Source organism: Lepidochelys kempii, chromosome 1, assembly GCF_965140265.1.
Source record: "Lepidochelys kempii isolate rLepKem1 chromosome 1, rLepKem1.hap2, whole genome shotgun sequence".
Classification (NCBI taxonomy): domain Eukaryota; kingdom Metazoa; phylum Chordata; order Testudines; family Cheloniidae; genus Lepidochelys; species Lepidochelys kempii.
Window position 1 is genome coordinate 95,844,133 of NC_133256.1, and position 25,948 is coordinate 95,870,080.

The 25,948-nt window shown below is 41.6% G+C and overlaps 1 protein-coding gene across 3 annotated transcripts in view; it reads right to left on the reverse strand.

The window, feature by feature from the left end:
• The window catches only part of DZIP1 (DAZ interacting zinc finger protein 1), an 85,273-nt gene that overhangs the window by 9,025 nt on the left and 50,300 nt on the right, over window positions 1-25,948 (reverse strand). For 2 of the 3 annotated variants that reach the window (XM_073347953.1, XM_073347942.1), the window contains exons 11-17: window positions 19,273-19,332; window positions 15,249-15,394; window positions 8,982-9,180; window positions 8,488-8,617; window positions 8,196-8,249; window positions 7,042-7,238; window positions 3,630-3,760 (exon numbers count right to left, since the gene is read on the reverse strand). In XM_073347953.1, coding sequence (XP_073204054.1) covers window positions 3,630-3,760; window positions 7,042-7,238; window positions 8,196-8,249; window positions 8,488-8,617; window positions 8,982-9,180; window positions 15,249-15,394; window positions 19,273-19,332 — 917 coding nt within the window. The remainder of the gene's footprint in view (window positions 1-3,629; window positions 3,761-7,041; window positions 7,239-8,195; window positions 8,250-8,487; window positions 8,618-8,981; window positions 9,181-15,248; window positions 15,395-19,272; window positions 19,333-25,948) is intronic. The other variant, XM_073347964.1, reaches the window with a different exon arrangement.

Sequence of the window (25,948 nt, forward strand, 5' to 3'; positions counted from 1 at the left end):
ACAGAGGAGGCTTTAGACCTTGTAGAACGTGCCATTAGGTTAGCCGGGGGCATAATATGCGCGAGCTCATAACATGCTCTGATACATGAGGTAATTCACGACCAGAGTTTCTGTGCAGAAATGGGGAGATCTTTCATTCTTTCTGTGATTGCTATGAATAGCTGAGTGGATCTGCAGAACAGTTAGGTTCTTTGTATGTAAAAAGACAGGGCATGCTGAACATCCAGTGAATGGAGACGCTGTTCTTCTCTATTCACATGTGGCTTAGGATAGAACATTGGCAGAAAAATAGCTTGATTGCAATGGAATTGTGAGGCCACTTTTGGAATGAATGACGGGTGTGGTCTCAACTGGTGACATTGCAATCCCCTATGTTTTGGATCCAGTTTAACCCCCTGTTTGAGGCATCCAGGAAATAGGAAAGGCAGTTGGAGAGTGGTGATTCCTTTACAACTGGGGGCACCAGTGGTGTTGGGTCCCGACTCTCTGGTGAGTCTGGTACTGGCAGAGTTAGAAGGTCCCTTGTCGCAGTGAAGGCTTCAGGAGTCAATGGCACCATAAACTGACTGGTGCGCTGACCCAGAGTAAGCGTCAGAGCGCTGCAGTGGTTTGGGTGTGGGTACCTGATGGTGAGGCTCCGAGGATGAAGAGTGGCCCGCCATTGGGTCGCGCTTTCTCCCTAGTCCTTCGGCATCCTAAATCTGCTCGTCTTCTGGTGCTTGTAGTGTTTCTTCTTGCGCACCAAGGAAGATGATTGGTGCCAGGAGACCAGGATTGATGGAGAATACTCTGCACTGAGGCCGAGGTACTCAGTGCTGAGTCCCAGTGCAACTCCAAGGCTGGTTTTAGGGCCGCCTCCATGAGGAGGACCTTCAGTCGAACAGCTTGGTTGTTCTGAATCTGGGGCTTAAACTCCTTGCAAATTTGGCAGCGGTCTTTCTTATGAGCTTCCCCATAGCACTTGAGACAGCTCAAGTGTGGGTCACTCAAAGGCACAGACTTACTGCACAAAGCGCAAGGCTTGAACTCTGTGATCAAGGCAAGACTCAGCATTGGGACAGTGGACAACCCTGCTATCTAAGAGCAGAGAAGCCCAAACTATCTAGAAACTACTAACACTACGCTAACTGCTAAAAACAACAACAACTATTTACACTAAAAACTGAGATGAAAACCACTAAGAGGAAGATTGCCTCAGCAATGAGGGTTCCAACAACTATCATGGGCAGCAAGAAGGAACTGAAGGGGAGTGGGGTCAGCAGGGCCCTTTATACCAACGCTATGAATGCACGACATCAGGGGGCGCTACAGTTGACCCAACAGATACCACAAAGAGAAAAAATTCTGGCAACTGTGCTTGGGATGCACACACACCTACACTGGAATTGATATGTGCAAGCACTCAAAGAAGAACTTACCTTCACATTACTGACTTTCAGTAAGTGAACAGAATTTGGATTACCCCAGCTGTTAAGTTTAGGTGAGCTACAGAGACCTTTTCAAGAACCAGATTTTCAGGATGAGTTTTTGTGGGGCACTATAAAGAAGCTCTAGGCAGGATAGAAGTTTGGAGGACTGGGAAACTTCTGATTTATTTTTATGAAAAGGTGTCACTCAGTTTTCCCTTTCCCTTTGTATTGTTAGCAACTGGGTGTGAAAGGGTTATGTTCTTTCAGGAAACAGAAGCAATTCATGACTCGGGGAAGTGTGGGTATCCTTAATAGGTCACAAAGGAGTCAGAGGTGCAATTACCTCAGGAACTGTGACAAGAAGGCCTGGATTGATGTGGTCTTTGGCTTAGCAAGGTCAGTGAATGGGAACAAAGTCCACAGACTCTGGATGAAAAATGCTTTCAATGCCCAGGCTGCCATCTTTGAATCTGTTGCAAAACTCATGCTACTGAGTATTGCTCTTCAACTTGGCATATCTGATAAAACAATAATTTTTAATGATCACTCTCCTACTTGCTTCCCCACTAAGTGAGATACCCGCAAAGCTTGGATATGGGATTCTGCCCATAGCCTGAATTCTGATGACCCCTCAGCTCCCCAGAGCTTATTGATATGCCATGCTGTCTGCTCGCATCAAGACAGAAAAAGTGCATACATTATCCCTCATATATGATCCCTCCCACTTGGTCAAGGTCTCTTAAGCTGATTCTGATTGTACTGTTGTTACACAATAACTGCAATTAAAGCCAGAAGGAAAACATGTGGAACAAGAGTTCATTAACAGTAACCACTTCAGGAAATGGAATTCCCATTCATTTCAGGGAGGAGTGATACAGTGTCCAAAGAAAATGTTGGATCTTAAACTTCCTCCTTTCAGACTCCACTGAGCTAGGAAGGAAGTGTTACTAAGCTCCATGGCACTAGTTTAATGATGAATAACATGATCCCCTGCATATGTATCTCTGTGAAGGGACATGCCCACCCACTAACCAGGAGGAGGCTCATGAGCTCCTCTGGGTCTGTGCTACACTAATGAAGCCCAGCTGCACAGCTTGTTCCTCCTGAAGGAGGAGAAGGGGCTTAAAAGGGGAAGCTTACAATAGGAAAGGGCAGTGACCACGAAATAGGCTGCTCCACGCAGAGACTGGTAGTAACAGAGGCAGGCCAGTCAAGGAGGAGACAGCCACAGAACACGCCACTTCCAGAGCTGCCTCAGCTGACAGCCAAGCAGCACACCCAAGGAAGAGGGGTAGGACATAAACCCTGCAAAGGGGCAACAGACTTCAGAAACTGAGTCCGTAAACCCCTATCAAGGGCTGTCTGAGAGGCTGACCCCTGTTCCAGCCAGACTCTCCTCTCTTGAAGGGGAAGGGAGGAAGAAGAACCAGCCCTCTGCCAGGGAGAAACTGCCCCAGAGAACTCCCTGCAAGTGCAGCACTAGGGGAGTAGAGAGGGTAAATCTCCCTTGCCAAAGCTTAGAAAACACTGTTATTTGAGCTGCCAGAACTATTGTCTTGGTGTCTTCTCCAAATTGATCACAAATCCCAAGCTTGAAATAAGTGACGTTCCAATATCTACTGCTGATTTTTTCCTTAGAGTACCTTGGGATCTCACTAAACAGTTTTTCGGATAAAGACCATTGTGTATCAGAGCTTTCATTCCACTACAAAGCATGACTGTGAAGACTTCGAATTGATGAAAGCCCGAAGGGCAAAGAGCAGCACTGATAATGATCTGGAGCTTGGACAAACTGCAGAGACAGCACACTGATATCAGTGAGAGATCTGCTGGAGTTTGAGTATGGCATGTAGTTCTAAATATCTATACTAACATATAGATAATAATTAGAAAAGGAATTCAGTCCTCTTCAGAGAATGAGTTTGACACCTCTGTACCCGACAAAGTTCTAGAAACAAAAATACTTTAGCCTATGACGTAATCAAACAGGTCTTTCCAAGCTCTCATTTCTAAAACCAAATGTGACTTTGTGGAAAAACAAGTAAAGAAAGAGACCCAACTTAGGTAAAACTCTGCAAGCGCATCGGGGATGAAATTTTTACTGCATCAGATTAATCTTACTTTTCCTAACATGTAATACAAACAGTAGCAAAAATAACAATAATAATAACTGAAGTGTGTCTTGGTATAGATAAATTTAATTAACAAATAATGTAATACCTTCAGTTCTTGTGCATCTTCTTTTTTAATAAATGCCTGTGTGACATTAATTCCTCCAGCTGGCTTATTCTTATTTCCATGGCTAGAAAGAGTCTTTTCAACTTGTTCAGTCAGTTTTTGGATAAGTGCACCTAAACAATCATTAAAAAAATTACAGGGATACTGTCAGTTTAAAAGTAGGGTATTTTAAAAATATCCCCCTTCTCTGTCACTGAGCAAGTCTTAGATTAATGAATGAAAGATATTAAAAACATGAATTTACTTTTCATCATTTATTATTATTTTTTTTAATTTCTACAGTACTGCAGATTTAAAAAACAACAACAACAAAACCAGCAGTTCTGTTCAGAAAGGCGACAAAAGATGGTAGTGAGATTCCATGTTTATTGTTTCTCAATCATTAGGACATATAATACGCTCACTTTACAAATAAAAATGTAGTTTTCTACCTGCTGGCATGCAAATTCAGTCCAGGACATCTAAGTCAAGTTGGGTTCCTTCCTTAATGGAAGCAATAACAAAAATTCTGGAAGCCAAATTATGCTCAGTGATATTGCTGTAATCTTATTGCTTTTTATGGGATTGCATAGGTGTAAATGATTGGTCCTGTAATTAAATGATTGCTTCTTTAATTGGAATTTAGTAAACAATTGTGTTGATGACACAAAAGGAGTAACACACACCAGCCCCCTCACCTATAGCTGTATTAACTCTGAAAGGCTAACAGGAGTAAAGCAGTAAAAATTCATTTTTGTCACTTCAACTTCCAGCCATTAGATTGTGTTGTGCTTTTTTCTGCTAGATTGAAGAGCCCATTATTATATTTGTTCCTCATGTAAATACCTATAAACCATAATCAAGTTATGCCTTAACCTTTTCTTTGTTATGCTAAATAGACTGAGCTTTTTCATGGCTCTTGAGAATAAGGTTATGTATGTAGGTGCCTAAACATCGGTATAAGAATGTAATTTTAAACACTACAAACTAAAAACCAAAGCAAAAAACCCCAAACAACAATACATGTAACAAAGTAAACTCTGTCAATTAATCCCCATCTTGGTTTGGTTGTATATTATGACTACAGCAGTGTGTTTTTTGCAAATGCAAAATAATACAAAATAAAACAAAAAGCAACCTATAAAAATGAAAAAATTGCACCATGACAGCACCTTCTGCAGCTCCTGTCCTGAGGGTCTGGCCTGGCTCCCCACTCTAGGAGTTGCAACCTGGTACATGAGGTTGCAGCGCCCACTCAGGTTTAGCTGAGCCAGGCCCCAATTATGATGGAGGGGAGGGTGACCAAATTTGGGTGAGTGGTGCTGTGACCCTGTGCCCCAGGTTGCCCAACTCACCCGGGCCAATCCCTCTCCCCAGAGCCTCCCACAGTAAAACAGAATTGTCAAAAAACAAAACAATTACAAAAAAGAATTTTACAGGGCTCTAGTTACGACCTCATCCCCAACTTTTTGTTTGTTTGTGTCTTTTCAACTGTAGGCCGTTCGAGGCTGGGACTGTCTCTCTATCGGTGTAAGTAGGGTCTGAGTGAGCCCTCCCCTGCTCTCTATTGATGAAATGGGCAAAAAGACCACAGAAGCAGATTGTATTTGCATAGACACACCTATTTTGCCCAGGTGATCAGCAGACAGACCTGCTTTGCCCAAGTAATCAAGTTTAGCTATTTTGTGTTAAAATTCACTTTAGTCTTGGACACAGGAGTAATGTTCTTATTGTATGACTAAAAGGCAACAGAACAGTCCTTAAAGTCACCCTAACTTCAACCTAACTTGCTGAGTGTGGGGTAGCAATGCCAACGCCACATGGAAGTCTGAGGAGATGGAGACAGGGGTTCCAACCTATTGATGTGGCCTCTGTTTAAAGAGTCCTATATACCATTTGACCCTTCCCCTCCAGTGTTTAAGACAGATGTTCACACTCAGTTGAGAGTCCCTGTTTCTGCTCAGTAATCGCTAGAGCAGTAATCACTGATGAACACATCAAGGGGATGAATCTTAGACTTGGTATGGAGACAATGGTGTGATGAAAGTCAATGCAGAGGATGCGGCAGAGAGTACTCCCACTATCCAGTGAAATCACTAAGAACTGGGCTAAGTGGTAGAACCTCACAACACAGCATTGCAGTGAGAGACAGAGTTGTGGCAGTGAGCAGAGCAGAGCAGCAAGTGGTGGCAGAGACAGTAACGAGCAGTAGCGAAGGTGCAAGTGGCAAGCAGTGGCACAAATGACAGTGGTGGACAGCTGCAGCAGCGGCATTGTTTGACCCCACATTTCCCCTCTAAAGGGGTGGGAGGTGAACCCACCTGAATGGACCCCTGTATTCTAGGACTTTGCTGACTTTGGACAATCAGCTGCGAGTTGGGTGCAGCAGAGGGAAGGGGAGCGGGGTGTTAAAGGGACATTCATCCACTGGACTGTCACACCACAAGGTGGGGAACTGAGGCAAAGTGCTACTGCCCAAGATACCATGAGGTATTTACTTATGGTTTGCATCCTTTTGAATCACTGTTGTGGTGTTTTCATAGAAGTTTCCTTTTGTTAGTTACAGACTCAGAGTTTGTGAGTGTGGAAGTAATTAAATATTCATGGTAAATAGGCCCAATGGCCTGTGATAGGATATTAGATGGGGTGGGATCCGAGTTACCCAGGAAAGAATTTTCTGTAGTATCTTGCTGATGAATCTTGCCCATATGCTCAGGGTTTAGCTGATCGCCATATTTGGGGTCGGGAAGGAATTTTCCTCCAGGGCAGATTGGAAGAGGCCCTGGAGGTTTTTCGCCTTCCTCTGTAGCATGAGGCATGGGTCACTTGCTGGAGGATTCTCTGCTCCTTGAAGTCTTTAAACTACGATTTGAGGACTTCAATAGCACAGATATAGGAGTGAGGTTTTTTGAAGGAGTGGTGGGTGAAATTCTGTGGCCTGCATTGTGCAGGAGGTCAGACTAGATGATCGTAATGGTCCCTTCTGACCTAAATATCTATGAATAAGTATTGCCTCTTACACGCACCCAAGAGTGGTGTTTAGTTTTCCAAGATTTCTGGGTGTGGGCTCAAAAGCCCATTCTGTTTTGTAATGTTAAGTGGAACCCCTAGATACTGAATCTGGCCCTTGTTGCTGCCAGTACAACCTGGCAGAAGCGTTACATCTGCATTCAGATAGTGCACAGCACACGTGGGGTCTGATCTCAATTGGGGCCTCTGAGTACTTTAGTAATATTAATAAGAGTAAAATAACAATATATTATGAACTTGCATAGAGAGGAATATACACAATAATGTATATTCTAGCTTTAAAGTGTTTTGTAACACATTGATTTTAGCACCTATTAGCTATTTTAAAATCATTTATACATGTTATCTTAAATTATTACTCATGTACACAAAAATAATGATAAACCTTTTGAAGGCTTGGAAGGTGTTACAATCTCCTCCATTTCACTTTCTTCAGTCCAGTCCATATCACTTTTGCCTGTAACCATACCACAATTACTCATGCTGTTGCTGGATGTTTTTAGCTGCAATAATTCTGGTGATATGTAAGAGTGCATAATATCATCATCATCCACTTCCTCCTCTGAGCTGAACGGTGGAGTGCTAAAACAAAAAAGAGTATCAGATGAGGATTTAATAGGTTTCAGCATTAAACAGATGTGCACAACTTTGAGCTTCCTGTGTTTTTTCCAATAAATTTATGCATTTTTCTATTTGAAAAAAATCACCTACAGTAACCTGGAGTGCATATACAATTATTTAAAAAAAATGTGAAGTTATTAAATAACAAACTGACAACCCAAAATGAATGTACTTATAACCTCAAATGCAAACATCCTCCCAAAAACAAAAGCCAGAGTATATAGTCAATCTTGCAAGATCAACAAATGTATGCTTTCATGGATCAACAGAGAAAAAGTTCAGGGTCAAAGATTTTCCACTAAGAAAATTCTGCTCCTGGTTCCTCCCAGTTAAAAAATTTAGGGACTGTTAGCAGCAGCTTCCTAGTTTATCTCAATTGGTCAGCGGGCACCCACAGAAAAAGTGAATTCTGAGATAATGGGTCTCCAATCTATTTAGGAAATTACAAATCAAGCTTAATATCTTGAATGGTATTCAGAGACAAATTGGCAGCTCGAGCAATTTACAGAGTACGGGTGCAATATGCATGACATGAAAAGCACCCAGAATACTGTGTTCAACTATGTACATATTGACAAAATGGAACAAAAATATTAGCAACAAAGTCTTTAAAAATTAAGGTCTCAACAGGCCAAGACATAATATGAGACAGACAAAAAAAGTGACATCACCTCATGGTACTCTATGCTCTGCCTGCTCAATTATTAAGAATACACATGCTCAAGTCAGAGCATGGCCTCTGTTAGGGATTATAACAATGGACTCAATAGGTATTACATTTTAAGAAAAAAACATATGATTAATATAGAGCTTCTGATTTCAGCTTAATGTTTTTTGTGTATAAGCAATTTCAATGTCCATTCAAGGGCAGTTCACTAGAAAACAATTTCTTCAAGACCAGAAATGAGCAAAACTTACCCAATACTAGATGTTTTTCTGGAAACCTCCTCTCGAAAAACATGCTTCCTGGGTCTATAACAAACAAAACAAGTTTTTTTCTAGAATCCGACTGCCAACTACATATACAGTGAAAAATCTATTCCTTCATATATAAAAATAGTAATTCTGTGGCTAATTCCCACTAAATACTAGCCAGAAATGTTCACATCAACTCTCTTGTACATGAAAGGAGGAATAAACCTTTAACTCTATTAGCAGAACACTAATGAGTTATTTATGGCATAAGTGCTAGGAAAGTGCTGTCTCTTACTTTGGTGTAGATGTATTCTCAGCAGAAGTCATTCTTTGTCCAGCTGGGCATTCAGCTGTAGAAGTCTGCTTTGCTGGTTTTGGCTGCACTGTTGATGAGGAAGTTGCCATGTGAACCATCTTCTGTTTATCTAGAAAAGAAGTTATGTTATCAATCTGAATATTAAAAAGAAATGTAGATGTTGTTGCTCATTAGAAATCTTAAGTGAACTTGTGGCTATAAAAAAAACAACCTCTGAATGCTGCCCAAAGCAGCCATTGATTTTCTCCATTATTAGACAGAGACACTGCTTCTGTAATCAAATAAAAAGTAGAGTGCTTTTTAAGTGTAGTGTAGCTGGCAGCTAAAACAGCTATTATGTAAAAGATTACAAACACAACCATAAATAAATGTACACACAAAACTTTTACTTTAGGGACTAACGTACACAAACAGAATTATTTCAAAAAACTTGGTACCAGTAAAAAATAAAATAATTCTGAAATTTATCCAACCTTCTGAAGCACGATGAGAGCTGGAAACAAGCCTATCACAAGACGATGATGATCTCTCCTCAATCCTGAAGCTGACTTGGCATTCAAGATGCTCTCGAATTAGTTGAATGTCAGGCACTTGTTTCTCTTTCTCTTCTCTGGCAGATTCGACAGAAACTAAGACTTTGTTAAAGTGGTCACTTGGGATACCACGAACACCCTGAAGAAATACTTCAAGTTACTGTTTGATGGACAGCATAACTAACATAAAAACACTTACATTTTATAAACCATTAGCTTAGCCTTTTTGACTGCATCTAGTTTAAACCTTTTGTCTTCACACCTTCAAGGCCCTGTATAATCCCTGGAGGATTCTCTGCACCTTGAAGTCTTTAAGCCATGATTTGAGGACTTCAATAGCTCAGACATAGGTGAGAGATTTATCGCAGGAGTGGGTGGGTGAGATTCTGTGGCCTGCGTTGTGCAGGAGGTCAGACGAGATGATCATAATGGTCCCTTCTGGCTTTAATTTCTATAAATCTATATCTCCTTTTCTCCTTCAGCTTTTACCATATCGCCTTCTACACTCTTACTCCACCAACGATGCCATCCTCAATGCCTATTTGTCAGCTTCTGATTACCTTTTATGTAACAAACAGAAAACAATATTTTTCTAAATATATATATTGTAAAATACTTTTTGTAAAGGCTTCACAGCTGTTTTATAAACAATGCATCACTAGGGCATATTCTGTTGTCATTCAGAACAGAATGCTAATGCATATGTGAACTCTGGGATATCTCATATCTCCCAAGTGGAAGACACAGAAACCTTTCAGAAAAAGACATTTGACAATTGCTGAGACACAACAGGTCTCATATATTGTACGGAAATGGAAGTCAAAAACAGTTCTTGATTCCACAGTCTAAAACGTAATGAACCTTATAGAAAGGACGGTCCCTACATGTGTATATTGCTACAACTACTTATTTCTTGAATACCAACAGTATACTTGGCACTATATGAACATATAACATGATACAGTCCATGATCCAAGGATTAACCACAATCCAATTCATACACAGACAGGGGAATTTACACACATAAAATGCACTCGGTGACTGCTCAAACTGTAAGAGAATCAGATCCTGTTTAGAAAACACTGTTGAATGGTTTTGTAGAAGTGCATTTTAAGGAGGATTTGAAAGAAAAGAGGAAGATCATTTAGCAGGTGAGAAGAGTGAGGGAGTGCCAAAGATAAGTTCCCCCACAGAAGAAAATGAAAGACAAAAGTGAGAAGAGGATACAAAAGGGGTGCTAGGAAAAGGGAGGTAATGAGAATAAAGAACACAGGTGGAGGCAAAGCGACACAAGGCCTTTTATATAGTACTGCCAACTCAAAGAATTAAAAACCATGAGTTGGACCCCCAATATCATGAGTTTTTTCAAAATAATAAATTTTGGATTCTTTTTCTTTGCCTTCTACAGTGACTCCTCACTTAATGTTGTAGTTATGTTCCTGAAAAATGCAACTTTAAGTGAAATGATGTTAAACTAATCCAGTTTTCCCAAAAGATTTAATGTAAATGTGGGGGGTTAGGTTCCAAGGAAATTTTTGGGGGGCAGATAAAAGGCATTATATACTGTTCAGTACTGTACTGTGGTTGGGAAGTGCCCCTGGCTTACCCCACACAGGTACAGGACGCTAGGAAGCACCTTCACAGCAGCAGTGGCAGCTTACCCGGAGAAGAACAGGCGCTGACTTTGCTGGGGGATGCTCCAGGCCCGCCTCTTCCCGTCCTCGCTCCACTCCAGGCCCACCTTTTCCCACCCCCACTCCACCTCCTCCCCGGAGCACGCTGCTTCCCCACTCCTTCACCACCCCCAGAAAGTCCTAAGCGCTGCCAAACAGCTGTTAGGCGGGCTTAGGACTTTCTGGGAGGGAGGGAGAGGAGTGGATATGTGGCACTTCCCAACTCCTCCCCCGCCCTCCCAGAAAGTCCTAAGTGCCAGGTGGGGGAAGCGCTGGGAGGGAGGGGGAGGAGGCGGAGAAGAGGAACTTGTGCAATGCTCCCTTGTAAAGTCGCTGCTCTTCCACAGAAATTTTACAAGCAGTGTACAGACCAGGCAGCCAAACAACATTATAAGGGAACATTGCACAACTATAAACGAGCATGTTCCCTAATTCAGCAGCGACGTAACTTTGAAACAACGTTAAGCGTGAGGACATTAAGTGACGAGTTACTGTAGTTTCTGGGTGCACTCATTTCACTTTTTCAAGCACTCTTCAGAAACATTAGGGCTAGAAACTCTTTTTTTAAATGAGATTATCACACAATGTCTTGATTCCAGCAGCTGCAGCATTGACAGACACTCCAAATATCATGAGACTTGCAATGAAATCACAAGAGTTCAACTGGCCAAGAGGGCCAGATCCTTTGCCGAGTAAACCGGTGTAGTTCCACTGAAGTCAATGGAGCTATGACGACTTAGACCAGCTGGGGATCCATCCCTGGAGTCACTAAATTGATTCTGAATGAGCAAGGAAGTCAGCAAAGGGATTCAAAGAAAGAAGCGGACCCTCTGTGAAGGGAGAGATTCATTATTTCAGCAGCAGAATTTTGATAAGACTGGTTGGAGGAGGGATGAGATGAGATGTGGGACTGGTAGGAGGAGGCTGTATTTGTTTAGTTTAGTGATTACCAAGGTGCTTGCAAGCAGGTTTGTAGAAATTTTGGTGGTGCCCAGAACACCGCCCGCCCCGAGCAAACTCCCCCCCCACACCTGCCTAAGGCTCTGGGAGGGAGTTTGGGTGGGGGAGCGGGTCTGGGTGTCAGGCGATTGGGGTGCACGAGGGGGTGGGGATGCAGGTTCTGAGAGGGAGTTTGGGTGCAGGAGGTGTGAGAGGTCGGGCTCTGGGAGGGAGTTTGGTGGTGGACGGGGTCTGGTGTGCAGGCTCTGGGAGGGAGTTTGGGTGCAGGCTCTGGGCTGGGGATTGGGGTGCAGAAGGGGTGCAGACTCTGGAAGGGAATTTGGGTGCAGAAGGGGTGAGAGGTCGAGCTCTGGGAGTGAGTTTGAGTGGGGGAGGGGTCTGGAGTGCAGGCTCTGGGAACGAGTTTGGGTGCTGGGTGAAGGCTCTGGGCAGGGGTGTAGGAGGGGGTGAGTGTGCAGGCTCTGGGAGGGAGTTTGGAGACAAAAGTAGGTGCAGGGGAGGGGTGGGAGTGCAAGAGGGAGTTGGAGGAGGGGGTGTGGGGTGCAGGCTCTGGGAGGGAGTTTGGGGGTGAGAGGGGGTGCAGGGGTACAGGAGGAAATTTGGGGGCCAAAGGGTGTGTTTGCAGAGGGGGTGTGGGTGCAGGCTCTGGAAGTGGATTGGGGGTTTCGATGCTTACCTGGGGCACCTGCTCCAGCAGCGGCTCCTAGGCGGGGCAGGCCAAGGGGGTCTCCTCACCCTGCTGTCTCCAGGCACCGCCCCTGCAGCTTCCCACTGGCCACAGGGGCGTTTGGGGTGGGAGCAGTGCGCAGCGGTACAACCCTCTCACACAGGCTGCAAGGACCTGCCGGCAGCCATGTGGAACGAGCGCGCAGGAAGCCGCTCAGCCCTGCTGCACTGCTGGGTGGTGGCGGGAGTCCCCGGGCTATTTTAAATCGCCCAGGGGCAGCAGGTGGGGCCGGGGGCAGTGTGGGGGGGGGAGAGGGGGAGGTGGGAAACTTTGCTGGAGCTGGGCCCCTGGGACAGGAATATTCCTGGTGCCTGAGCAACACGGGCCCATAGAACTCGCCGCCCATGGTTGCAAGGGTTTAGTGGAGTGGGTAGAGTACAAAGGACAGATTTCTGAGATACTGCACAGGAAGAAGCATCATGGTTTGGCACCAACCCGGATGCAAGGGAAGGTGACAGGGGTGGAGAGAGAAACTGAATATACTGCTGAGATTATGGAAAGGATAGAGTAATGGAGAAAGAAGGGAGAGGAGCTGACTTGGGAGAGAAATGAGTAGGGAATAAAACTGGGCTGGCTTTAAGTTTGTTGTAGGATTTCAAGGATCATTCAGTTTAGTTTCTCTTAAAAGGCCACCACAAGTGTCACACCTACCAAGATGAAGAATCCAGTGCTCAGTGAGAGCTTTAGCTTGGCCCCAATCAGTGCTTGGCTAATCCTTGGCACTGGAAGGAGGCAGAAGATTCAGTTTCTTCTTCACTGTACTACAATAGTCTCTACACGTTGGGAGGAGAGCGGGGAAAATGCCTTCAGAGCTCAGACTATGCCTCTTTGTGACTGCCTGCAGCAGGACAAGGAAGGGCTCTAACCAGCTTAGTTCTTTGGCCAGTGAGGATGAGGCCTGGGTTACACAGTTTTAGTACTGATATAACTATGATAGGGGTATGACTTTTTTTTAATACTGATAGTTACTAGTGTAAACAGTTATACTGGAATAAAGATGTCTTATACTAGTGTAGCTTATTCCCTTTTCTGTACAAGAGCAAGCTATACTGGTATAAGCACATTTATAACTATACCGGTATAGTTAAAGTGGTACAATTTGTGTGTGTAGGCAAGGCCGAAGTGCTAGAAGATTGTGGGAAACTGAGAACCTGTTCTTCCTCAGGGGTGCTAGACATAAGTTACTATCTAGCAATGAAGTGTGAGCTGATTGAGATAAGCAGGGGAGCAACAAAGGGGAACCTACTCCAGGAATCAGATGAACTCATTCTAGGTGGGGACCAAGAATGGCAGGTTAAAAAAATATGAGGTGAGGAGATACATCAAAATGCTGGGGACCCTGAAAAATCCCAGGATGGCAGAGGCATGCAGGGGAAGAGAGAGAAGTTAACTGTCTGCAATTCAGATTGCACTGGCAGTCACTGTAATCCTCAATCAATTAAACAATGCTGGCAGCCAAAAGAAAGTCAGAAACAAAATATCTGCCTAAAATTTTTGAAACTCCTTCCACCTACACAAATTTAAATCCAATCCCCTTTCCCAGAGACAAAAGTGAAACTGAGGTCCCAAGACAAGAGAAAGATTTTGTACTTGAGGACGGATGCGTGGTCCTTAGACTTTCTGCTAAAGCATTCAGTGACAGAGGAGCACAAGGAGAACAAAGTGGATGTAAAGTAAGGGCCAATTCTCAAAGCAGCCCCAGGGACAAAGAGGAAGAAGACTAAGCCATATGTGAAATCTTCAATTTATAAGATCTAACTTGAAGAAAGGGGAGACCCTCAGTTGTGAGGCACAACTAGGGTGATCAGATAGCAAGTGTGAAAAATTGGGACTTGTGTGTGTGTGTGTGTGTGTAACAGGGTCCTATGAGAGAGGGGTAATAGGATCCTATATAAGATAAACCCCATAGTATCAGGACAGTCCCAAGAATATGAAGGCATCTTGTCACCCGAGGCACAACTGCACCAAGGCAGCTCCAGATTGATCCTTGAAGGAATCTTGAATCCAAGCAGACACTGCCTTGGATGTGGCTGCCTGAATTGTAGTCAAGGAGCACTTGCATTGTGGCAAGTACTAGATCTAAGGTTTTATTTGAGAACCCCATATCACTTAACCTTATGATAAAAATAAGTTATTTATGAGTATTATAGTAGTATTAGTGAAGTTTGGACAACTGGAGAGAAGTTAGCCCTGGAATATACATGTTAAACTACCAATACATACATACTGGTTCTGATTTTTCTTTATCACAGGGAAAAAAGATTAAAAGCATTGTGACAGGGTGTATCAGGCGCTTTGAGGCCCCCTGCTGGAGGCCTTGCAGTCCTACCACACCCTGCCGCAAGAAAGGAGCAATGAAGGTGGGTCCTCCAGGCCCACCTACAAATGCTGCAAGGAAGCAGCTAATCAGAGCACAGCCGACAGTTTGCCTCCTGCACCCAAACTCCCTCCCAGAGCCTGACCAACGAGAGGAAAGAGTGCAGGATCACACCCAGCCAACAGGACGCACTTACAAGAGGTGAGTACACCCTGTCATAAGCATTATTGTGGGGAGTACATATCAGAACATCATAAAAACACCCACTATAACTTCCCTATAGGAACTACGAAAACATCCAACCTTCAATTAGTGGGCATTAAAGATAAAATACATGATCTTGAGGATGAGGGGACATTTCACACTGGTTTCTAGCAACCACCTCTGGCTGACAGGGAGAGTGTCCTTCCTCTCAGGGGTGATATTTGGACATAATGGTCATTGACAGTTGTGGTAGGGAAGTGAAAAAAGGTGGGACAAAGGACCTTCTCCAACACTTAATGAAAAATAATCATTTAAAATAACCTTACTGCTTTAATTCCCAAGGATTCCAACTTCTCCACCAGGGTCTGCTCCAAAACTGTTCGTAATTCTTTAGTTAATGAAGGATTAGTCTTCAAAGCATTTATTAAATGTTGCTTACTTCTGCCTATTTTGCGTTCATTTTTTTCTATTTCTGTAATATGATAGGAAAATTACATTCAAAAGGTATATTTTTAAAATGCAAAGTATCAAAACACAGGATGAGACAAAAAGACAAAACTGAACCATGCATTTTTTATAACAATATACATATGTGTATGATATTTTCTTTGTGTAGTGGTATTTTGTCTGCTCAATGCTGCCTTTTTCTTTTAACAAAATCTGGAACTAATTTACAGAAACATAGATCTACTTAGAATCCATTACTTATATAAACTTTAAGCAGTCACTCTCTCTTGATTGACAATGCTTTTTCATACTATATCTATGTTGTAAAGATAGAAGCATGAATATGGAACTATGGAGAGTAGTGTATGAACTTCTGGGAAAGGAAAATTATTTTGTGATAATTAAGTTCTCTGAAAGTAATATTTGAGGACAAAGCCAAACTCTGTGTCATGTCTACTAGCTTGTCATATTTCCAATCAGAAATTTTTCTCATCTCATTCGGAGCTCCCCAAACATTAAAACATTCTCCAATAAGGCATCAGGTAATAGCTCTCTCTTAACCTTTGGAAGTGAAAAGGTAAATTTAAATATGTTAGTAAGTACAAAAATATGGTCTGAATTATCAAATTAACAGAACACACATGATAAATATTGCATGTCTTAAAATCCCCCAGACCTGAATACAGGATTTTTTTTTTCCTTTGAGGGCTGATGGCATCACACACACTTAAAGTAGGAAAGGTAGTTATATTTTTCATTCTTGCACTAGATGTCATTGAGACTCTTGCAGGAGAAATACAAACATCCTCAAATCAGACCCTGGCAGATAAGTAAAAGATTAAGGGCTAGATTTTCCAAGGTCCTACATGGCCACACAAAGGAGTTAAAGGAAGCAAAGCTCCCCCACCTGCCAGAAATGTAAAACCTGCCTGGATTGTGGCTTTGGCACAACAGGAACATAACTGGAAACTTGTGACCTTCCCTGTGACCGAGTGGGAGGGGACCATGGCACCTACCTCCATCCTGCACTGGCCAACAATGCTGATAGGGCATTCGAGTGGAGCATATAACACCCCAAGAAGGGATATAATAGCATAGCTATGTACTACCCCATAGAAAGGACCACGCCTCAAGGAGCAATTCAGCCCTTTCTGATTTTTCATATGTTTTATTTTAAAATAGACTTGTCATTATTGTCATTTTTGAACCTTATTTATTAAAAACATTTGATTCAATTTAGCTTTCACATTTTCTCCACTGAAAATACTGATTTTTAAAAGAGCCATACAACTATCAGCAAACCTTTAAAATTACGATGTAACAATACAGTGATGCTTGGTGTCAGCGTTATAATTTGTGGGTCAGGCGTTTTCCCATAGATGACAGTACTGGTAAAATACAAAATACATAATTTGGTTTAAATGTGCAAAGGAATCAATTTGGACTATAAACTAAATGCAAGATTTTCAAAGGTGAGCAGTGACTTTGGCTGCCCAACATGAGACATCTTAAGGGGCCTGATTTTCAGTGGTGGTTGCTGAGCACTTTCTGCAACTCGGGTTCCTTTAAGGTGGCTCAGGCTTGGCAATCAAAAGTTGAGGCACTTAAAATCATTAGTTACTTCTGAAAATCTTGCCCTAAATGCATGTGAAACTGCAGCTAGTAGAAAAATTAATTTACAAAACGCTACTTTTGATAATTTAGAGAACAGTATTTTATACTCACCTTGCTTGTTATTCAATCTTATTTAATAATTTTATATTTGATCTTTTCCTCAATAATTTATTCTGAATCCCTTTGTTTCTGTATTAATATTGTTTCTTAAAAGTATTCATTAACTTGCTGTTACTGTGGCTTAGAGCTATTTGTTCCTTTCTGATGTCTGAATGGAAACTTTGTAAGCCATAAAAAACAAAAATCTTTTAGGTACACTGCATAATTAGGGAATGGAAAACCACAAAAAGTCTGCAAATTGTAAATTATTTCAAATCCTTGTTTAAACTTCTTGTTTGCTTCAATTTTCAGTTCTTCTGGTATTCTCTGTGGACTCATTGTCACAGGAACTTGCTGAAGCCAAGAACTCAGAACGATTCAAAAAGGGACTGGACGTTTATAGGGGAGTTAGAGTATCCACAATTGTTGTAAATAATTAAAAAAATTGGAAGGGATACTAACATCACGGTTCAACAATTAAACCAATCTCTAACTGAGATGAGGATTATATTTATTGTGGATGGCAGATTTCCCCAAATCTTCCCACTGTGGGGTTCTCACACTTTCCTCTGAAATATCTGGTGTTAACAATTGTCAGAGAGGATACTGGACTAGATGAACCTTGAGTCTGATACTGTCAGGCAATTTCTATGTTCCTCTCGAAAAGTAATCTTTATGCCCAGCAATTTTCATACTCTCCCACACAGATGTCTGTGACTGAAAACAAGAACATACTGACCTTTCTGTCTTTTCAGACTGTCCTCTTTCTTCGTTTTTAGTATTGCAAGATGTGCTTTTGGGCAGATCAAAGGAATCAAGAATAATTGGTCAAGATAGAAGATCTTTTATTGGACCAACTTCTATTCGTGACAGAGAAAAACTTTCAAGCTTTCACAGAAGTCCAGACCTGAAGAAGAGCTCTGTGTAAGCTCGAAAGCTTGTCTCTCTGACCAGCAGAAGTTAGTCCAATAAAAGATATTACTTCACCCACCTTGTCTCTCTAATATCCTGGGATTGACATGACTACAACAACACAGCATATAAGATAGAAGATAGCAGACAGGAGCAGCAGATGGACTCAGAGAAAGGAAGGAGAAAATGCAAGCGAGCTCTACTAAAAATGGGTGAGGGCAGCTGGTTTCCTTGGAAAATCTCTCACTGAAGCATTGTACAGAAGTATTAACATTTTTCACATCATATCTTTTCCCTCAGGATTTAAACTGATTGCTTGTGAGGGTCAAGAAGGATTTTTCCTTTAATGTACAGTTCTGCAAAACTGTCTGTGTATTAAATATGCAATATGACATGAGAGAGAAGGTGTTGCCTTCCTCTGAAATATCAGGTACTGGCCAGTGCCAGGGGCAGGATACCATACTAGGTGTTTGTTCTAGCATGGTAAATCCTAGGGCCCTGATTCTCCACTTATCCAAGCTGCACTCAGATGGAGTGGAGGAGCTGCCACAGACAGTGCGGTTTGGTACGATAATTCAGAGTTGCTTAGGCCTGGCTCAAGTTAGTGCTCCACAGGAGCAGCCCTCACTTCACTAATTGCAAAAAGTCTCTGGGGTCTTAGGACAGTAGAGGATGGGGCACCTCAGAGCTCAACTCCACCACCAATCTCCCATTTCCCATCCTGCTCACTCCTCACCCCCCCATTACCTTACGCAGAGGGTAGAAAAGTTATTAATATAGAAGGCAGCAGCACTGCCCTCACCAGATTTAAACCTCTGGAGAGTTCCCCTCCATGAACCATCACTGGCAACTTTAAGCTTATGCAAAGTGATCTTAGCAAACCAGAGAACATTGCCTTATGATCTATTATTAATTAATCTGATACTAGGTTATTTTGGTTAGTTAGTATTGATGTTTTACAAATATACAAAGAGCTTCATAAGAATGTATTCATTTGTGTAAAACTAAAATATCCAGATACCTAGAGAGATGTATGGAATATGCTTATTGCATAATTTTTTCGATCCCCATCAGACTATACTGAATCTGGATAGAGAAATTATATTTTACAAGCATCCACAACAAATGGGATAGTCATACATCTTGCTCAAATTACATAAAGCATGTTCGAAACTACGGATAAATATTGTAGGTATCAAACAATGTTATCCATTTTTATTTTCAAATAAAATGTTTACAAGTAATGCCTACTACATTTTTGACTGATCCCATCATTACCTTTTTCCTCTTCTGAAAGCTCCTCTATGGGCTCCAGCATATGCACCAAGAGTGCCTTTTCTAATAATGAGGAAAAATAGGAATAGCAGACAAACAGGATAGAAAATGGTCAAGATCGAGGTCCAAAAGGGGAAGTTATGCAAAAGAATACATGGAGATGTCATCTTTGCTTCCCCCCCCCCCACTGCTGATAACCTACCTCACAGATCCAAAAACTGATGGCCCTATTCAATGTGACTGTTCATAGTAGCAAACATTACATTTGGTAGGATAGGGACCTAATACAATAATTACTTAATTTCTGATTGAGCTGCTTCTTAATTTAGATGTTACAATTGCCAAGTATAAAATGCACTGCAACAATGTAACAAAGTTTATTTGCAGTCGATATGCTAGTAAGGGTTTACAAAAAGAAAATGTAAATAGCAAGATGCATTAGTCCAAACACAGAAGTCCTCAAAAACATAATGCAAAAAAAATGTATAAATGAGTATAGTTAATTAAATTGGAGAAATATTAATTTCCCAATGTGTACATCCAAACAGGGGAAGAAGTTTTATAGACAAATGCAAAAAGACAAGGGTTGAAATCATGGCCCCATTGGAATCAGTGACAAAATTCACATTGACCTCAGTGTAGCCAGGATCTCACCCAGGGTCCCTGCCTAAAGCAGTTTATAAAGTGTCCTCATTTCGTCTGATGAACATGGTGCTCCCACAACAAACTGAAGTGATTCTTCCAAAGATGGACAGATTTCACTTGCATCCTCCTGCCTATGAAAAGTTTTACACAAATTAGGCCAGGTCACAGTATTTTTTTTAATATTATAGATTTAAAAATATTACATTATCTAATTTAATAAGAGAAGTAGGAGGGCATTATGTTTTTGAGGACTTCTGTGTTTGGACTAATGCATCTTGCTATTTACATTTTTACTGGTTAGAAATATATTCTGTAAAATATGAGTATTCACACTGCATTAACTAAGTTCTTACTTAAACACAAATGGGAACCTCTGTTCTCCCATTCTTAATAGTCAAAAGATAAAGTAATTAGGTTATTTATCTTAACAGGTTTTGCTGTATTTGCTTATATTTTGGTATCAGTGCATGGATTTTTTTAATAGGTATTAATTTAGGGGCAAATCTGCCCCTGCCTCCACAAAAGGTCCCCTAGCACCAGAACTGGTTGTTCCACTGCATAAGTAGGGGGAGTGGAGGAGGAGAACTTCACTTTAAGGCAAATATCCCTGTTCCCTCATGGTTCCTGCATATCAGGGAGCAGAAGGCAGATGGAGATATGCTAGGCCACAGGTGGGCAAGGGGAAGGGTGTGACTGGGGTCATAAAAGACACATCTATTACACAAACCCTCCAAACCTCTCTCTGTGGAGGGGTTGGGTGAGGTGCTGTACAGGCTTCTGAAGATGCTTCAATAAGGTAGCTACTCTTCCCCTGCTCCCTAACTCTAAGGATGTGTCCAGCCCCTGACCTTGGTACTCACACAGAGAACTAGATTTGAGATTTACCCCTTAATTTGGCTCCCATATAATCTGCAACAAATCACAATCACTGAGAAAGCTTCTTACCTACTGTACTGCCACAGGATGAGAACGTGATTCCACAGACAGTATACTTCACAAGACCACTTAAAAGCAAAACTCTGCTGAGAGATTGCTTGGCCAGAAGCCTACTTTGCTGGCTAGCACTTGTTGGAATCTGCTACTGAGCTAGTTACTGTGTAATTGGATTAAAATGTCCTCATAATGTCTATACTTTCCTAAATGCAATCTGCTTAAGTGTTTCATGTCATCATGACACAATGCCTTGTCAGGTAGTTAGACTGTAACAGGCAATCCCAATTCCCAGCATCCAGGGTTTAAAATAATCTGCCACTCTACTTTATGGCTACCTGTTTCTCCCTCTCAGTATACTAGAATAGCTTTGAAGTTAAAATCAACAATATATGCAATTGTAACAGTGGTGAAAGCCATAAACCTAACTGCGCTATCCATAGCATCTTTGGTCATTCATTGCTGACACCAGAGATCAAACCCTGCATGGTGGTAGAGAGGGGAGTTGGGGTGGGGAGGGGAGGAAGAAACAAACAAAAAAAACAAAACAAAACAAAAAGTATTTCTCTTTGAGATAAGCTCTCCTTTGGACACTGGTGTGCACAAGTTTTAAGAAAAAAAAGCAAACTCTATTACATAAACATAGAATCCAATATAAGAAAACATGAGTTGATCTGTATTGGGGGTAGCCGTGTTAGTGTGTATCCACAAAAACAACAAGGAGTCCGGAGGCACCTTAAAGACTAACAGATTTATCTGAGTTGATCTGCAACTCAGCCTTCTAACAAATGGGTGTGAGATCAGCCTGCTCACAAATGTTTCCTCTCTGATTACCAAAGAGAAACAAAGTTATCTGGGTCCCTTTTGAGTGCCTGATTGGGCCCCTCAGCTCCACATATTTACTCACCGAGACCCAGTACATCTGTGTGAAATCTAAAGAAAGGGCTAACTGTATGTTTGCTGGGAATAAGGTAGTGTCTCTAAACCAAGTCTCAGACACTGGCACAAACTTTTTCCCTCAAAAATTATAAATATTTGTTGGAGAAGCACTTGAATTAATTCAGCGTCCCCATCTTCACCCCATCACAATAAATATGCCCCTTAATTAAATGTAGTTTTGATTGTTATAAGTTTAGTTAAAAAACTAAAAAAAAACCTTTCCTGCACCAAAATAAAAAAGTCTAACTCCACCATATCACCTAGGCAAAAAGGAGGAGGATTTTGCAATATTCCCTGGAATCATGGGTAAATCAAGTTACAGAGTCAAAGACCCTCCCCACCACTGAAAACATCCTGTCGTTAAAACCCTACCCCTGATTTTAAATCTGTAGCCTATCAGGAAGTGCATTCCAAGATAATTTCAGTGCGCAAGATGGAACATAGAGAGGCAGTCTCAGAGAACAAGAACTTACACCATGCTGAGCTTTGCAGATCACCTTGAATTGCACCAGAAAACAAAACTGGAAGTCAGTTCAGTTGACATAATACGCGCCCGGAGAGAAGCATCTCTTCATTCAGCCATATTCTGCACTAGCTGAGGTTTCTGATTGGTCTCACAATTGAGTTATATTTCAGTAATCCAAATGTGTGGGTGTTGATCACAAATGTATGGATAACTGTAGTGAGGTTTGCATCTAAAAATAAGATTATAATTTCTCCCAAGTAAAGAACATAAAAGGACACTTGGCTGTTTCTTCTTGGAAATCCAGAGACCAGCTGGGATCCAACAGGGCTTCTACACTGCAAACTGTGTTAACATAACTTCCTCCACTGAGGGAGAAGAAAATCAAAGCTGAAAAATATAAGCAGCATAAAAAAAAAGTTTCCAATATGATTCTTTGAAAGATCTACACTTCACAGATTAGAATGAGCTTTCTGATTCAGCATCCAGAAGTGCAGGTAAATCCCACAATGGACTTTTTCTAAATAACACCTCAAGACTGACCAAAATAAAATCAAATCAAGCTTTAGGGATACAATTAGCTTAGAAAGAGGTGAACTGAACCTCCGGAAAATTCTGCCAGTTGAACAAAAAAGAAAAAATAAAGCCCATTATTCTACTAAAGAAAAACTTAGAACAAAAATTCAGATGGAAATTCTGAGTAGTCTGCTGAATAGCCAGTTATTGAAAACTGATCATTTCCAGAAGAAAATCAAACGTGGGAAAGAAAAGTTAGCAGTCACAATTCAAATGCTAACTTTTGAAAATGTCTTTCTCTCCAGCTGAATGCAGAACTAAAGACTCCTGCCTTTAGCACATATTGGCTTTGAAAATTTTTTGAAACTTCATACAGATTATCAGGGACTATTAGAAAAAAACCTGAAAGGTCTATTTTTAGACTCAAAGGATTCCTCATATGAAGGACATTGCAGTTTTGCACAAACTAACTGTAGCTCATAACAACTTGCACAAACTAACTGTAAACTAACTATAATTGTTACTAATTGCAATTTGTACAAACTAACCTCCATAATAAATGAGCAGTGTGATCAGTAGTAGATGGTGTTCTGTGATTATATCAAAATGCAAGAGTATACCTGCTCTTGATGACTTCTAGAACCATGTAACTGTATTCTTTTGTGTCCTCCCAACTGTTCTCCTTTGCAACTTTTTTTTTTTAATTTTATTTTATTTTATTTTTTGTGGGAGTTACCAGATATAAAGGATGCCTAAGTTTCTTCACTGGACAGTTACCACTAAAAGAAAAAAAATAGACTCATGTTTCAGAGGGATAAATACCAGGGAGAGAGAGGGGTTATTTAAGTTAAGCACCAATGCAGACACGAACAAATGGATATAAACTGGCCATCAACAAGTTTAGGCTTGAAATTAGGCGAAGGTTTCTAACCATCAGAGGAGTGAAGTTCTGGAACAGCCTTGCAAGGGGAGCAGTGGGGGGGGGGGGGAAACCTGACTTGCTTCAAGACTCCTATGAATTCCAGCTGTTGCATGGGGTCAAAGTGGACTTATGGGTATTTAGTTGTAAACCTAGTTATAGGAATAGATCTATAGCAGGGGTAGGCAACCTATGGCACATGTGCCAAAGGTGGCAAGCAAGCTGATTTTCAGTGGCACTCACACTGCCCGGGTCCTGGCCACTGATCCGGTGGGGGGCTCTGCATTTAAATTTAATTTTAAATGAAGCTACTTAAACATTTTAAAAACCTTATTTACTTTATATAACTAAACTATTATAACTAAACTAAACTATTGTATGTATTATAGACTTATAGAAAGAGACCTTCTAAAAACGTTAAAATGTAGCACTGGCATGCGAAACCTTAAATTAGAGTGAATAAATGAAGACTCAGCACACCACTTCTGAACGGTTGCTGACCCCTGATCGATAGTCTTTCATGTGTCTCTAAAGGCATCGGTGAAGGTATGTGCTTTGAGCAAACAATCGTCTAGATACTGAAATTGGGGGGGAGGGATAGCTCAGTGGTTTGAGCATTGGCCTGCTAAACCCAGTGTTGTGAGTTCAATCCTTGAGGGGGCCATTTAGGGATGTGGGGCAAAAATTGGGAATTGGTCCTGCTTTGAGCAGGGGGTTGGACTAGATGTCCTCCTGAGGTCCCTTCCAACCCTGATATTCTATGATTCTATGAAATAACAAAATGCCTTGTTTGCGAAGGTGCCTCACTAGCACAAAAAGAACGTTCAAGAACACCCTCGGTACCAAAGATAGAACAAATGGGAACACTTTGTATTGGAAATTATCTTGACCCAGAGTGAACCTTAGGAAGCTCCTGAGGGATGGGTGGATTGTGATATGAAAGTAATTGTCTTGTAGATCAAGGGCCGAGAACCTGTCCCCGTGGTAAAGAGATGGGTTTACTGCTGCCATGGTAACCATCTTGAAACGTCGTATTTTTACAAATTTGTTGAGTGCCCTTAGATCCAGAATGGGTCTCCAATCACCTTTCTTTTTCTGTATCAGGAAGTATTTGGAATAGAAACACTTCCCTCTGTGCTGGGTGCAAACTGGTTCTACAGCACTTAGTTTTAGGAGGTAGTTTGTTTCCTCGCATAAAAGGTGCTCATGAGACAGGTCCCTGACGAAGGATGGGGGAAGGGGGGGTCAGGGGGGTATGAGGAGGGAGGTAAAGTAGATTGAATATCCCTGTGTAATGATCTCTAGTACCCACTTGTCTGAGGTTATACACTCCCAGTTTTGATAAAAAGGAGTATGGCGGTCGCCAAATTGGTGGAGATGTTTGTGTTGTTGTAGCAAATGAGACTGAGGTAACTCAGGGCCTTGACCAGCACATCAAAATTGTTGTTTGGATGTAGAAGTTTGTGATGTCGATTACTGTGGGCCAGTCAGTCTCCATTTTTGTAATCTCTGCTTCTTCCTTTGAGGATCATAATGTCTTTGGAGAGGAGGAAAGTAAGTAGGCTGGGATCTCTGTGCTGTCTGGTACTTACTAGGTCGTCTTCTTTGGGCAGGAGTGTAAATACCCAGAGAATGTAATGTGGCCCTAGAATCTTTTAATGTGTGGAGGGATTCATTCGTTCTTTGTGCAAACAATTTAGATCCCTCAAAAGGGAAAGCCAGAGAAATGAAGCCAAGATGCTCTCCTTGTGACAACTGCCAGGGAGATGGAATCAGCAGCAATATGTGCAGTATCCAGAGATGCCTGTAATGCTGTCCTTGCAAGGAGCTGACCCTCAGCAACGATTGCCTGGAATTGCTTTTTCTGATGCCACAGGAGGTGTTCAATAAAGGCATTTAATTTAGAATAATTCGTAGGGTCACATTTTGCCCTGAGGGCTTGATAGTTAACGATCCTAAATTGTAGGGCTGCTGAAGAATAGGATTTATTTCCAAATAAATCCAGTCACTTCCAGTCCTTATCGTACAGGTGTCATTTTAACATGGTGTTGTCTGCCATGTTCATTAACAGTGTCAACAACCAATAAATTTGGGGAAGGGTGAGAAAATAGTAAGTCCCCGTCTTTAGAGGGCACATAATATTTTTGTCCACCTTTTTGCACATCGGGGGTATTGTGGTTGGTGTCTGCCATATAGTTTTCACTGGATCAAGCAGCACTTCGTCGATGGGGAGTGCAATCTTTGTTGATGATGACATCTACAGGATG